Raw genomic sequence first — 16,080 nt, 5'->3', positions numbered from 1 at the left:
AGCCTACAGATCCCCTTTTCAGAATAATGCTTTTAAATTATAAAATAAAACACATATTATTACAAAGTAATGAAATTATATTGAAATAAAAGTGTAAGATATTTCCTATGCAAGTTCATGGACCTCCTAATATCTGTGGATTGCAGATTAAGAACTTCTGATTTAGACCACCAAATCAATTCTATATTGTAAGAAAATCACCAAGTGATAACCATGCTCCTTAAGCAGATATGGAAGAATGCTTAACTCAACTTACCGCAGAGGGCACCTGAACGACCTTCCAAGGTCACCTGCCACGTAAATGAGTCTCCTCTACTTCTCTCTGTTTCTAGATCCTTAGAAGATTGTGGGAAAACACACTTCCATAATCTTAGCACCCGGGGAAGATGGTGATGGATAAATGCAGAGCCTGTAATATTTTAGGACTGTCATTTGCAATGAGTAAAACACAAAATTATTATATTCTTAGCCACTTTTAAAATAAGCACATCCAAGTTAAAATCAAGTTATTTAAAAATAAGTAGAATACAGCCAAGATTAGAAGGAAGGCTGAAAATTAGGGAAAAAATTTATAGACAGTTTCTTGGATAAAAGTCTCATATCTCAAATATGTAGAAATTTATGTAGAAATGTCAAATTTATAAGAATGAGTCATTTTCCAATTAACAAATTATCAAAGGATATAAATAAGCAGTTTTTCAATGAAGAAATCAAAGCTATATGTAGTCATATGAAAAAATTTTCTAAAAGGTTACTGATTAGAGAAATGCAAACTAAAACAACTTTGAGATATCTCATACCTATCAGATTGGCTAAAATGATAAAAAGGGAAAATGACAAATGGTGTAGAGGATGTGGAAAAACTGGGACACTAATACACTGTTGGTGAAACTGTGAACTGATCCAGCCATTCTGGAGAACAGTCTGGAATTATGCCCAAAGAATTATAAAACTATATACCCTTTGACTCAGCAATACCACTATTAGATCTGTTTCCCAAGGAGATCAGAGAAAAAGGAAAAGAACCTATATGTTCTAAAATATTTATAGCAGCTCTCTTCCTGGTAGCAAAGAACTGGAAATTGAGGGGATACCCATCAACTGGGAAATGGCTAAACAAGTTGTGGTATATGATTGTGATGGAATACTACTGTGCTGTAAGAAATGATGACCTAGCTGATTTTAGAAAAACACAGAAAGACTTGAATGCAACAATGAAGAATGAAAAGGGGAGAACCAAGAGAACGTTGTATGCAATAACAGCAATATTGTTTGAAGAATAACTGTGAATGATTAAGTTACTGAGTATTATAAATACTCAAATCAAGTACAAACGACCCTTGAAGGAAGATACTCCAGAGATAGAACTGATAAATGCAAGTATGCATACTATAGTTTTACACACACACACACACACACACACACACACACACACACACACACACACACACAGAGAGATCTGTGTCAAATGGTGGCCTTCTTTAGTGCGGGTTGGGGAGGAAGGTAGGTGGGGAGTTCAGAACTTAAAATGTAAAAGAAAAAATTAAATTAAAAATAAATAAAAAATAGAGAGGTAACAAGGTGATGTAGAGGATAAAGTACTAGACTTAAGAGTCCAAAAAAACTTGCATTCAAATCCAGCCTCAGGTACTTACTAGCTGTGTGACTCTGGAAGTCACTTAACCTCTGTCTGCCTCCATTTCCTTATCTGTAAAATGGGGATAATAATAACACCTGCTTCCCAGGGTTACTGTGAGGATAAAATAATATCTGTAAAGTGCTTTGCAAACCTCAAGATGAGAGATAAATACTATTATTATTCTTATTAAATCATACTTCTCATGGAGTTCTTAATATGAACATTTCTTTACCTCTTAAAAAAGACTAGATTTCTTTATAAATACTTGAATGTGCATTTTAACAGTTAACACTGGGTCTACTTTCTGAGGACAGTAATACCTATGTTAACAACTTTTTCTGTGCCAAATTTAGACATACGATAAATATGATGGACAAAAATTTTAGTGAAAAGATATAAAAAAAGATGCAGAATTTATGAATATTGAAAGGTTATTTAAACATTTTTACAGCAATAAGCAATGAGAGTTAAAAAACAATGATTAAAAAAGAGTCACAGCCTAAGCTATTTGCCAAACAATTACAGAAAGTACAGTACTCATCCAAAAGGAAGATAGGCATTTTAAATTTAAAATCAAGGATTGACTTAAATTATAATAAAGAAAATCTCTTCTTCCTCATCATATTTTCCTCATATCTTCTCTTCTTCTAAGTTAAATATTATGGATATAATGACTTGCCTGTTTCTCAATATTTTGATATAGTAGAATGTAACACTGAATTAAAAAAAGGTAACGTAATCTTAGTCTGTACAGATGAAGAGCAGTCTCTAAGCCCAGGGAGGTCACAGTTTTGCTATGTCTTGTACTAGTCAGACCATATTTGTAGCACTATATTCAATTCTTGGTGCCACATTTTTAGAAAGGATATTGATAAAGGAAAGCACATCTGGAAGAGGGAAACCAGAATAGTATAGGACCTCAAGACCATTATATAAAGATCAGCTGAATGAAGTGGGGAGTTAACTTGGGCAAAGAGAAGACAATGGGAGGATATGATAGCTATCTTCAAATATCTGAAAAGTCCTCATATGAATGAGTGCTTATATTTGCTCCAGATGGCTGGAGACAATGATTTAGGAGGAACAGGTAAGAATTACAGAAAAGATCATTTAGGCTTTATGTAAGGGAAAAATTCCTACTGAAACTATTCAAAAATGAAATGGGTTTGAAAGAAGATAGGAGTGGTAATAACAGACACTTATGCAGTCCTTTAAAGTTTGCAAGGGGGGCAGGTAGGTGGCGTAATGGATAGAGCACCGGCCCTGAAATCAGGAGGACCTGAGTTCAAATCCGGTCTCAGGCCAAACACTTGACCCTGGGCAAGTCACTTCACTCCAATTACCTAAAAACAAATAAACAAACAAACAAAAAACAACCCAAAAACTAAAGTTTTCAAGGTTCTTTACACCAGAGGCTTTCAAGCAAAGGTTGAATTACCACTTGTCAGGTATGACGTAGAAGGGATTTTGTTCAGGTTATAAGTTAGAATAAATGACTCTGATGTCCCTGCCAAATATAAGATTCTTTGAAAACTCATTCAAGCTTTTGCCTTATAGGACTATGAGTACCATCTAGTGGTGGGATACAGTAAATGAAGGGCTATATGGCTTTATCTAAAAATCAAGGGAAAAAATAAAACTTTTTCCAATTTTTTAACTATTCAAATCAATTCAAAATTTACTGTGTGCCCACTGTGTACAAGATACTGCTAGGCCCTTGGAATACAAAGCAAAAACTTAATGAGTGGCCCTTGCAGTGGTTCATGAACTAATGCCTAAAGGAAAAATGAGGCCAAATCTAACACTGTCACTTGGTTAAGACAACTACTTTAATAATTTAAAACATCCATTATTTCATCAATGTGGGCATTTCCTCTGTCAACGTAGATCACAATCTCCTAACTTCTTAATAGGTAGTTCCCTGAGTGGCTGCGGTTAAAAATACATCATCACCTGGTAACTAACCTTCTGGTGATGTCTTTATGGACACAGAAAGGCTGATCTTTCAGGACCACATTCAAAGCCTTTCTAGGCTGGAAAAAAACTGCTAATAGCCTTCGATAATGCAGGGTCAATACAATGCCATCAGTAAGTAGTACTTCAGTGAAGAGAGAGAGAGAGGGTCAAATAAGGGCAGCATAAATTTTGAAGTTTAGAAGTAAAAAAGGCTTAAGAAATATGGTTTCAAACTCTAAGGTTAGAGCTAAAATAATCTGCCTAAATTCAAAGAAGCATCTGAAAATAATAAAAGAGAATAGGTTGTGTATGCTAAACAGAATTTCAGTCACAAAAGTTTAGACTGAGGTACAAAAGGTAAAAATGAAAAGTTTGTAGTGATAAAGCATAAAAGAAAAGAGACTTCAGGAAAAAGAATCAAAACTTCTTGTCTTTTAAAAATATTGCCATAAATATGAAATACAAAACGTTTTACGGAATTACTTTCAGGACAGTATGGTATTTTGTAGCCAGGGTTGACACTACCTAATGTGATTTGCTTTCTACATAATCAGTAACTGAAGTACTGTTTTAATAAACTTTTATAAAATTGATTGTTTCTCATATCTGAAGAACACTAAGCATTATATTGTCATTCATCAACTACTTATTAGACTTCAGCTTCTTTTAAAATTAAGCTACATAATAAATACCAAAAAGTCATAACATTTTACAAATCTAGTTCATTACATGTGAGCAACAAGTTTTCTATAGTCTGAAGCAGGAATTTACAGTAAAATAAAACTATGATAAAGCAACAAAATAAAAATTTGAAGATACTGGCAGGGCAACATACACAGAATAACCATAAGTAAAGTGAATAAATATTTAAAATTCTTTCAAATATCTAAAACTCTGTAGAATCATAATTCTTTGAGGGTAAATTTGTTTTTTTTTTTTAAATAGCCAAAAGATATTTAAAGTGAAATCTACTGAAAAGAATGGTGATCAACATGGGTAAAATAGTGGAAAAATTTCTGGCCAAAAAAAAAAAAGAAAAGAAAAAAAGGAAATGAAAGAAAAGAAAAGAACAAAAGGACCCTGGACCATGAAATAATGTGATATTTTCTTGTATGGCACATAATCTGACTCGGAAGATATGTTAGCTGTGTTCCAAAAACATTTCATCCCCAGGCAGCATCTCTGGAATAAAAAGAGCCTCCTAACTTAACTACTCTTATCCTCATTTATCTCCTTGGGTTTGGTATCTATTTTAAAAAGTAACTTCAGGCTAACTAGGTGGCGCAGTGGATACAGCACCAGCCCTGGAGTCAGGAGGAACTGAGTTCAAATCTGCCCTCAGACACAAAACACTCACTAGCTGTGTGACCCTGGGCAAGTCACTTAACCCACTGCCTAGCGAAACAAAACAAAAACAAACAAAAAGTAACTAACTTTTGGGGTTTATCAACATAATGCAAACATTATAGCACCATTAACTTTTAACAGGTCAAGGATCTATGATTTCAGTAGCATGAATAGTCCCTCCACATGTGCAGAATGCACTCCTCTCCATTCAGAGAGTTTTCTGCAGTTTTGGTGCCCAAGAAATTTCATCACCTGGAGGCTAGCCTTCTGGTAATGACCTTTCTCTCCTTCTTAGACAAAACATATAGTTAAATTAGTTCATCACTGGCATCTTTCTAGAAACCTTTCCTGCTGGGTTGCACCTGCTAGAGATACAATTTCTAGGGGCATGCTCTTTGAAAACACAGGTTCATCTCCATATTTAAAGTATGGTCCTGGAATAGGGTTTTAGAAGAACAATTTAAAATGACAAACATAAGGAATATAAGAAAATAGAAAGACACAAAATAATGCAAAGTAAACAGAACCTGAACTAAATGCACATTTACTACAATTTATAAACACATAATTTTAAATGAAAAGCATAAAAGAACAAAGATTTAAAATGATAAAGATTAAAAAAAAACAAAGAGAGAATAACAGGTAGGTTACTTTTTGTTAAATTATTTTTTAAATTATATTTTATTATAAATATTTTGAAGATATGTCCATATTATTTTTCTTATAATTACATAATTAAATTTATTCTATTATATTATCATACACATGTAGAATCCTTTGCAGTCCCAAAACATAATGATGCACTCAGAAATATAAAAAATTTCCAAAACCCAATTACCTAATGTCATCAAAGCAGCTATCAGCAACCATCCAGCTTGTGTTCGCTGAACTGAAAGGCGACTATTTTGAGCAGCAGAACATAACAAATCCTCTGCTAACATCACAATTATCTATTTATAATAAGAAGGAAAAAAGACCCAAAGAATACATAAGCTGAACAAATAATATTTTTAAAACAACATTTCAAAATATTAGATATATATAAATCACAGGTGTTGCTAGAAAGCCCTGCTTCTTGAAGTCTATGCCATGAGACCATATTATATAAGCATAATCATAACCACTTCAACAGACTGTTTATTAAGTTAATTACTAAAATGTTAGATATAGTACAACCAAGTTGTGACTAGAAAATATTTTATAACTCCATTATGGCAATATAGTAAAATGAATCTGGCTCAAACAGTTCGTATACTAACTTTAAAATGGCTTCTCTCCTAAATATGTGATCTCCTCATAGTCAGTTTCATTAACGATATTCTGATTTCCTTCCTAAAACATCCTTTCCATAAAATTGAACAAGTCAAATTTCTCTAGCAGAAGGAATTTTCATACTTAAAAATCAAATGAAAGCAGACACTTACCTGAGTATCAAGCATACCAAGTCACGAACCATTACTGCTGTTACACATGCCTAACAAAATACTGTACTACTACAAAATTAATGTAATTTATGGAATATATTAGTAACTTGGAAAGCTTTTCTGAATAATTTTCTTAGTTAAGACTGTGTCAGAATGAGATCCTTTGGTACTTCCAATAATTAAGCCCCCTTGGACAAGAGCTATGTCAGACTTGGACAGTGCAGTGCACATAATTCTGATGTACACAGAATATTGCTCCAAGACTTGCTTTTTTGGGAAGGTTCAGACCTATGTTTTCATCAATGAAATCATATGTAGAAAAAGGATGTTAGCTATGAATGAATTTAAGTTTTCTAGGAAACCAGAACAACAACAACAATAACAACAAACAAAACAAGAACAACAACAAAACAAAAAACAGAAAAAACAAATGTTTTCCAGAATATTAGGCATGCCTAATTTCATTTTAGACTTTGGGTTTCATCACTGTAATCAAGCCAAAAACCACACGCTGATCTTAACAGTTAACACTGCAGTACTCCACAGGTAATACTAAAGTAAAGGCACTACGACACCTGATAAGCCTCCACTTAAAGCAAACATCTGTTTCCATACTTCATTTTCTTTAGTCAATCAAAGAAGTATTAATGAACAGACTGACAGGCTATTGACTGAGGAAGAACTAAAATAATGAGACCAACTGACATGAGTATTTTATAAAGATAAGTGTCATTATTTTACAGTCATATTTCATAGATAATATTCTATCCCTGATCACAGCTAGAAAGTGGGGAAAAATTGCAAAGGAAGAATTTTATAGTCAGGTAAATAGTTTTCTTCAGTTTTGCTATTGCATTTTTTGGGGATGAAGAAGGACCCAAATACTAAATAAAAATTAGCCTCGGATAACTTGTTTGTTTTTAAAAGTCACTTAAAGCTAAATTAGAAACACAAATTCACGAGACTATTTCTTAGACAAAAAAACAAAGGAATAATTTAGGTTTGTTAAATGAATCCCAGTTAGCAGGTTTAACAATGGGAAATTATATTTCAATTTTACCTCACATTACTAAAAAATGGCAATAGGTAGAATTAATTCAATCTAGCCTATTTATACCAGGTCATGTGGATTGTTCTCCAAGGAAATCAATATAAAACATAATGTTGTAGGGGGCAGTGATGTTGTCTGGGTTAATGAGTTCTGCAGAAATAATTTTAAACAGATAGTGAAAAGGAAAATTCAGTCCCTGGCAAAGTTCTATACTTGACACTTGCTTTACTAAAGAATAAAATGATAAAGTTACTACCCATTCTTACTCAATAATGCTGTAATAGCACTGACGGGAAAAGAAGGGGAGTAGTGACTTGGCAATGTTAAATGAGTGGCATGGAAGTCTGAATAATAAGGGCTTTTGTCCCTAAACAGCAGTTTCTTCCAGCTGTAATTTACCAGTTCTGACAAAGCTTCTCTAAAAATTCTTCTCTGATGCTTATGAACCCTACTTCTTTTTGTTCAATTCTTTAAGGTAAAATGCCACAGTATTTTTTAAAAGCCACTTATTAAAGCATCAATCTACTAAATATGTACTATGTTAACTATGGCATTTATCAGTTTGAGAAAGTGTGTAGTTCACAAGAACTGCATTTCTTGAGAATCACTTTTAGGTAAATGAAATTTAAAGTTAATTTTCCTAGAAGTGTACCTAACAAAATGAAATCTTCAAAGCACATCTCTGCCATGGGATGAAGACAACATTACTCAAAAATCTGGAAGATGATATTCCTTGAATTTGGAACCAATAGTACAATATATTTCTTTTAAAACAATCATATTTATAGTTATAATTGTAACATTTAGCTTTAAGAATTTTTCCTCATATTTCTCAGAAAGCTACTCACATTTAGCTGTCTCATTAGATTGTTGCAGCTTCCAAGAAAACATGGATCACAGAATCAAAGATTTAGAGGTAGAAGAGGTTATCTAGGCCAACCCTCACATCTGATGATTAGCGAGCTCTTGAAACAGCATCACTGCATATGGAAAATTATACACTATGTAATCATTACCTTTCCTTTTCCATGTGGAATTCCTAAAGGACAATGCTTTACTGCTCCTAGCAGAGCCGCCACAGCAAAACTAAAGCCAGTCACAGCTTCAGGTGAAGATTTGAGCATAGTGAGTCGTTCAAGGCAACGGTCCAAAAGTGGAGTTAGGTAGGAAGGCAATGCTACAGCAATGCAGTGTAAACACCAAGCTGCTGCTAATCGAACTGAAATGCTAGGATGCATAATAACTGAAATGACATTGTCAAGAATCCCTGGAATAAAAGAATAAACAAATAACGAATCTTTACAGAGAGAAGGCTAACTTAGCATCAATTAATCAATAAACATTTATTTAGTGTCTACTATGTGCTGAGCACTTAGTATACAAAAAGAGGCAAATGAGGAAGACAATATACAAACAAATATATGAAAAGCAAGCTATATGTTGGATAAACAGGAAATGATTAACAGAGGGAAAGCACTGGAATTAAGAGGAGTTAAGGAAGGCTTCCTGTAGAAGGTGGGATTTCAGTTGGGCTTTAAAGAAAACTGAGGAAGTCAATTGTTGGAGCAAAGAAGGGATAGGATTTCAGGCAAAGGGGACAGCTGGAGAAAATGCCCAAAGCCAAGACATGGAGTGTCTTGTTTGTGAAACAGCCAAGTGGCCAGTGTCGCCACATCAAAGGGTACATGTCATAGGGACTAAGTGTAAGCAGACTGGAAAGGCTGGAGAAGACTGGTTAGGAAGTACAATTGTGCAAGCAATAAGGAGCCACTGGAGTTTACTGAGTAAGGGAGTGACGTGATCAAACCTGCACTTCCGGAAAATCATTTTGTTGGCTGAATGAAGGATGGATTGGAGTAGAGAAAGACTTGAGGCAGGCAGACCCACTAGCAGGCTACTGCAATAACCGAGGTATGAGGTGATGGAGCGCCTGCACTAGAGTGATGGCAGTGTCAGAAGAGAAAAGAAGATGTATTCCAGAGATGTTACAAAGGTGAAATCGACAGACCTTGGCAACAGATTGGATGTGGGTGTACAAGAGACAGTGAGGAGCAGAGGATTGCTCCTAGGTTGTGAGCCTGAGGAACAGACGGATGATGTCACCCTCTACAGTAACAGGGAAGATGTGTACATGGGGGATTTTGGGGGAATGATAATAAGTTCATATTGAGTTTAAGATGTCTTCTGGACATCTAGATTTAGATGTTTGAAAGGTGATTGGAGATGTGAGAAAAATAGGGGATGTATTTAGTCATATGAATAGAGATTATATTCTTCTAACTCATAGACTAGTTGTTGAGTTATCTAAAGGTCAAACCAAGAGATGTGATTCTAAACACTGTTTCTTTTTAAAAAATAATCACTTTTATAGATAGATCTAAACTAGGTCAGCTCACAAAAAAGTTACATTCTTTAAACTGTGTCAATGCTCTGTTTGTTCTCTGGTCCTAGGACCTAAAACTGGTTACTATTGTGGGGGGGGGGGAAGAAAGCATTCTAAGTCTTTCCTAGCCTATTTCGGTATACCTTTTTATTAACCATTCAATATGGATCCACTTCATCAGGTTGTTTTATCTGAACAATACTGAAAATAAATTTAAGTCAGCCTGATTTCTCAATGAGATTCACACAAAGAGATCCTATTGTTTCTGTAATCACTAACAGTGTATTGTATCTATATCAATTTCTAAAAAGATTGTTGCATCAGTCTTACGTCACTACATAAATCATACATGTTCAACTCTGTGATAAAAGACCTAAAATCAATTATTTCACATACAATTGTAAAGGAAAAGCATTCTCAGAGAGCTGCCTACAGGCCAAATGACACGAATAAGTATCAAATAATGATGCTGAGTGATATTTTTCTAATAAGCTGAGAAATCATGTTAGTTTGAAAAGTCCTTGAAAACTCAATGATAGTATTGTGTTCTAAGAAATTATGAATATGAAGAATGTTGAGAAACTTGGCAAAATCTGAATGAGCTCAAGCAGAGTAAAGCAGAACCAGAAAATCAATTTGCCTAACGTCCACAATAACATAAAAGAAGATTTAATATGGAAAGAATTCAGAATTCTAATCAATGCAGGAACCAATCATGATTTCAGAGGATCTCTTGGCAGAGGTGTAGCAGATTACAGGTGAGAAATGCAAAAAGGTAAAAGAAAGAGAATAAGCATCTATATAGAGCCTACTATGTGCCAGGCACTGTGCTAAACACTTTGCAAATATTACCTCATTTGTTCTCACAATAACCTTGAGAGGTAAATGCTGTTATTATCCCCATTTTACAGCTAAGGAAACTGAGGCAAACAGAGATTAAGGGACTTGCCCAGGGTCACAGAACCAATAAGTATCTGAGGGTGGATTTGAACTCAGATCTTCCTGACTCCAGACCCACCACTCTATTCACTGAGCCACCTAGCTACTGTAAGATATAAATTTTCAGATATGGGCTGATATGTTTTGCTCTCTTTTATAAGTTATTTTTTCTCATTAGAATGTAAATTCCTTGAGGGCAGGGACTCTGCTTTTTTTCTTTTTTTTGTATCCCTGGCACTTAGCAAGGTGCCATCCACCTAGTAAGTCCTTAATAAGTGATTCCTGACTTTCTTTACTTATTTTTTACAAGGAAGGGTCCTGGGGCTGGAGGGAGGTAGAAGTCACTGAAAAATAGCAAGGTAAAAAAAGAGCATAAGAAAAACATTTTTAAAATAACTAAATTTGTTGTGACTTATGAAACATTATGTCTTAGTTGTATGTGAAATTGTAGAGAATGGCTCTGGGAATACATTTGCATAAACTTTGGTCTAGTCCTATTATTTCACAAGTTTAGAAAATTCCTGATGAGGAAATTCTCTCTATTAATGTAGATGGGCATCTATTCTGCAAATTATATTGTCTAATAAAGTTATTGGAGGCACTGAGAAATTAAATGATTTGTCAAGATCACAGAGTTAGTAGGTGTCAGTGGCAGAACTTGAACCAAGGTCTTCTTAATTCTAAGGACACTTCACTATCCATTAAACCATACTACCTGGATAAAGGTTGAGAAAAATATGAGCTAGCTAAAAGCACTTAAATTAAAAAAGGAAAAATCTCCTTGCATTTATAAATAAAGCATAAAAGTTAAATTGTGTTTCTTTTTAAAATATCCATTTGCTATACATACTTCATGAAAACAACAGCAGTCTTTTTAAAATCAGCCACATAAAAGAGGTTCCTTTACTAAAGTAGATCTTTAAAGCACTTAATATTTTTAAAAATTAAAAATTTTTTAAAAGTAAGGGTCTAAGATAAACAGAACAAACTACTACCTGCACTTGAATCCTGTAATAAAGGTGCAGCTGTTGTGCCAAGACCATATATAAGATTCCCAAGTTCTTGTAAAGCACACACTAGCACATGCTGGCTGGCAGTGACATCTGTGGAACCAGGTCGAGTTTCCAAATTACCTTCACTCATTACAGCATCTGAAAAAACTGCAAATATTAGCTATGCAATACACAGTTTCTCTATAACACAGAAGACAGAGTATGTAGTAGGGAGTGACAACGTGGAAGAACATGTACAATTTGACTTTTCTTAGGTGAAACTCTCTGAACTGCTCAAAACAGCAGTGGTTATAATAACTGTTATTAATCTGTTCAGATTAAGCATCTCACATCCACAATGCACAATATCATGTGTAGGTGGTGTGTGTTTTTGCATATGTGTGTATGTTTTTTCACTAACTTAGGAGCTAATACTATAAGGAAAAAACAATATCCTAAAGGAGATTCTTGGTCAGGTATGTTTTAAAGTAGCTGGCCTCTGAGGTCCCTTCCAATTCTGGGATTCTGTTAACTGATTTCAAAAGCACATTAGCTTCTCAAGTTAGGCAAATACTTCTGACATAGTTATTAAATACGTGTGTGTGCATGCGTGTGTGTGTACATGTATGTTAAATTGGTATTTACTTAGAAAAAAACACAGCTGAGATGGATGGTAAAATTGTGAATGTTATTGCACTTTGCATGCACTATATTTTCTGAAGTGTCAGTATTACAGGGCTAGATGATAATTACTTCAGCATTAATTAAAAAAAAAGATAATTTCATTAGTCCCATACCAACGACTTTCTTTAGTTTCCAGATGGCCTGACAAATATCTTTGGCAGCAGCAATTTGAGCTTTTTCTCCAAGAAGACTTCCTATAGTAGTGCGAAGGATAAATGAAACACAGCGACGACAACAGATAGCATCCATCTGAGTTTGGATTGCTTTAGGGTGAGACTGCGACACAAGACTTAGGATATGAGCGAGTAAGGTGGCAAAATTCCTCTCTAGCCAATGTCCTCCTAGTGTTGAAATAAATACCACATATGCCTAAAAAAGAATGGAAGAGTCTGACAGTCAAAACGAAAATATTTTCAATTAAATATTAATATTCTCCTTATCACAGAATACACTGAAAAAATTGGATTTTCTTTTCTTTTTTGAACACTGCAATCTTTTCTCAGTGAAAGCTATAGTGCACTAAATTAATATTAGATCAAGTCCTTTTCCATTTAAAGCCACAGCTACAATGTATGGGCATTTCAACTCTGATTTCATTCAATCTGCCTGTCTATTTTATTTTGTTTCAGAGAGTGAGAAATGTTAGGGTACCATCACAGGCAGCTGTGACATAAAACATCGTCTCTGGCCTCACTGAACAACAGTTTCCAGCTATCTGAGATTCTTAACATGTAATCCTAAATGTAATATAAAAAACATCTTAAGAATTATTATGCAACAAATTCATAACTCAAAAGAGCTTTCAGCTCTAGGGACTGAAAAGGAGTAAATGTTAACAGTGATCCAGCATTATTCTTTATTTTCATGAATGTTAATGCTTCGACTTCACCAGAGATACAAAGTCCAATGATACCACAACAAAGAAAAGATAATATATGGAACTATTTGATAAATTTAGTTACCAAAAAACAACCATTCCTCTGCATATCCTTGTTTCTTACAAGTCCTCAATAGAATTCATTTACCATTACAAATGAATTTACTATTTTAAGTAAGTCTGTGATGATAAAAATATTAATACAATGGCTATGTATACAATAGCAGACTTTAAATGACAAACTACAAACAAAATGTAATGTCACTAAAGAATGGGATTATTCTAGGGTCTTCTTGAGTTTTCTGCAACAGAGAGGTAAAATTTTTAAAACAAGTTTTACTGATGCTTTTATTTTTATACTAGTCATTTTTGGAAACCTCTTCCAAATATTCTGGGAATTTTTTTTTCTTGAAGATTTAACAGCAGTTTGAGAACTGAATACTCTTTTAGCTTATATATACTAACATTTATTTTGGAAATGAAACGATGTAAAATGGCAACATGGTGGGTTTTTTTTTTAACAATTCTTCATCTAATAACATCAGTCACCGACAATTACACCTTAAGACAGCTAAAATATGTAAGCACACTGAAAAATATGTTTAACCATCAGAAATAAGAAAACAAGACTTCAGAAACAAAAGAACTACCCAACTGTACTACAATGACCAAATTAGTCCTCTTTAGAGTTAGTTGGCTTTGCCTGAGCTCAAAGTGAAAATAAAGCTCTCTTGCTTAAAACCTATGTCTTCAAAAGTCTTAAGCAATATATGCCAAATCACCATGACTTGGGATGGATGACGTGTCATAGTACTCACTTTAGAGAAGTTTTACATTTCAACATTATCCCAAACACCCTGATACTGTATCCTAAATAGGTGTTAGATTTAGGCCAGTGAGAATTACAGTCAGATATTTCATTTGTGATCCAAACCTGAGTAACACCAACTCGAACATCCCTACTGACTGAACTGGTTCCTTTCAACATATCTCCACTGGCTCGAAGAAATCCTGAACTCCCACGCAGAAACCCTGTTCCTAGTAACTCCATGGCTTCCTCCAGAGAAACTTTGCGAATGTTTTGCCGGGAGGCTGCTATAATAAACAAAGCCAAAAAACTCTCTAAATATAAATTACATTTCATAGAATAAAGTTAAATCCATGTTATACCTTTTTTAAAAGATATATTAATAACTGTAAAACAAAGTGTAAGACTTCTAATAAATCTGAGGCATATTTTAAAAAAGTAAATCTTTGGTATCAAAGATAAAAAATGATAGCTATATTCTCCTTCATCATACTTCTGAAGAACAAGGGAAGCTGGTGGACTGGAAGTGGAGAAGTCAAATTCTATTATTTGCTATCAAGATTTATAAGGTAGCCGCTACTTCTGACAAAGAAAATGTGGAATAAGAAATCAAATTAATAAAACTCAAAACTAAACAGTTTAACATCAAAAAGTAAAACAGCAAAAAACGAGAAAACAGCCACTACACACAGCAATGCATATACAACAAAAAGTTAGAAAAAAATTTTTTTAGCATGTTAATACCCTAGCTACCCTTGCATGAACATTTACTACCTCACTTCTATACTCTACTATTCATTTATGGAGGATTTGGGTCTTTTATTTGAAATAATTAAGACAAGGCTAGATCAAAGAATGAGGAAACATACAGTAGGAAGCAAACTTTTACCAGCAGAAGACTGACTCATTGACCATTTTTTTCCACCTTGACTTTTTATTATACTCTCCTCCTTCAGGGACATTTATGTGCAAACTATCTGGCACAAGCCTAAAAAAGCAGTCCTCTTCAGTCGAAAAGAGGCATAGATTGAAAGGGTACTTTAAATGATATGATCAAACATATTTAAAGAATATTTATTTAGAAGTTCCTAGCCAAAAATTAGGCAGGGAACAATGAGCAATGAAGAAAAATGTCACTTATGTATAAATGCAAAAAATTTTAAGTAAGGCAAACAAGACTTTTATTGATGAATATCAGAAGAGGAGAAATCAAATCCTTTTTTTGCTCATCACTTGATAAAAGAACAATCATTTTCCTTAGTAAGGCTTTCATAGTCCAAAACACATGACAAGTAGGCCTTATTAGGAAGACTGACATTTCTCAAACTTGGGCTCTTGAAATATATTTACAGAACCCATTCAGTGCTTGGTGGAAAACAAGAAAGGCAGGAGGGGGTAGTTAAGGAAATTTTGAAGAAAATGAATGAAATGAAACCTATTTTCATACCCCCAAAATTGCTGTATGTACTCAAAACTTTTGAAAATCTTTCAAAATTAAATACACATTTAATTCTGTATTTATTATTACAGAGGGACAAATAGGACTAGCAATGAAATTTTCATTTTGAAATCTTATTCATATTTTATAGAATGACAAGAGTTCCACAGAACACAGTTTGGGTGGTGTATATTTAGGTGGCTACTTTTGGATTGGAAAAGTCATTGACACATATTAGAAACACGTGGGACTAGACAACAAAATCAGATAATGAGAAAGCGCCATCAAGGGTTATGTATTTTAAAATTATTATCTGTGATTTTTAGATAGTCCTAATTTTTTGTGCCATTTTAACAAAAATTATTAAATGAAAGTTTAAATCACTTCTATAATTTTTAAAGACATAAGATTTCCCACCCTGTTACCTATGGTTATTATGCAATTCTAATTTTTAAAATTTTTACAAAAAGTATATGTTTAAGCTAATTCTTTAAGTAAGTTTAACTACTTGGCAAACCTGAGAAATACAACCTTCAGATCAG

At 33.9% G+C, this 16,080-nt stretch overlaps 1 protein-coding gene across 5 annotated transcripts in view; it reads right to left on the bottom strand.

Annotated features, from left to right (window-relative positions):
• HEATR5A (HEAT repeat containing 5A) overlaps positions 1-16,080 on the bottom strand; it is a 154,883-nt gene that overhangs the window by 108,707 nt on the left and 30,096 nt on the right. For all 5 annotated transcript variants that reach the window (XR_013485420.1, XM_078151399.1, XM_021004277.2 and 2 more), the window contains exons 7-12: positions 14,227-14,387; positions 12,529-12,784; positions 11,735-11,890; positions 8,434-8,684; positions 5,781-5,892; positions 257-409 (exon numbers count right to left, since the gene is read on the bottom strand). Coding sequence is in view for 4 of the 5 variants with exons in the window: in XM_078151399.1 (XP_078007525.1) it covers positions 257-409; positions 5,781-5,892; positions 8,434-8,684; positions 11,735-11,890; positions 12,529-12,784; positions 14,227-14,387 (1,089 nt within the window). In the remaining variant the exon portion in view is untranslated. The remainder of the gene's footprint in view (positions 1-256; positions 410-5,780; positions 5,893-8,433; positions 8,685-11,734; positions 11,891-12,528; positions 12,785-14,226; positions 14,388-16,080) is intronic.

The sequence above is a fragment of the Phascolarctos cinereus genome, unplaced genomic scaffold (assembly GCF_003287225.1).
Source record: "Phascolarctos cinereus isolate Bilbo 61053 unplaced genomic scaffold, phaCin_HiC Scaffold_3;HRSCAF=262, whole genome shotgun sequence".
NCBI classification, from domain to species: domain Eukaryota; kingdom Metazoa; phylum Chordata; class Mammalia; order Diprotodontia; family Phascolarctidae; genus Phascolarctos; species Phascolarctos cinereus.
The sequence above is the reverse complement of the archived record's forward strand: the minus strand, read 5'-3'. Positions and strand labels throughout refer to the sequence as shown.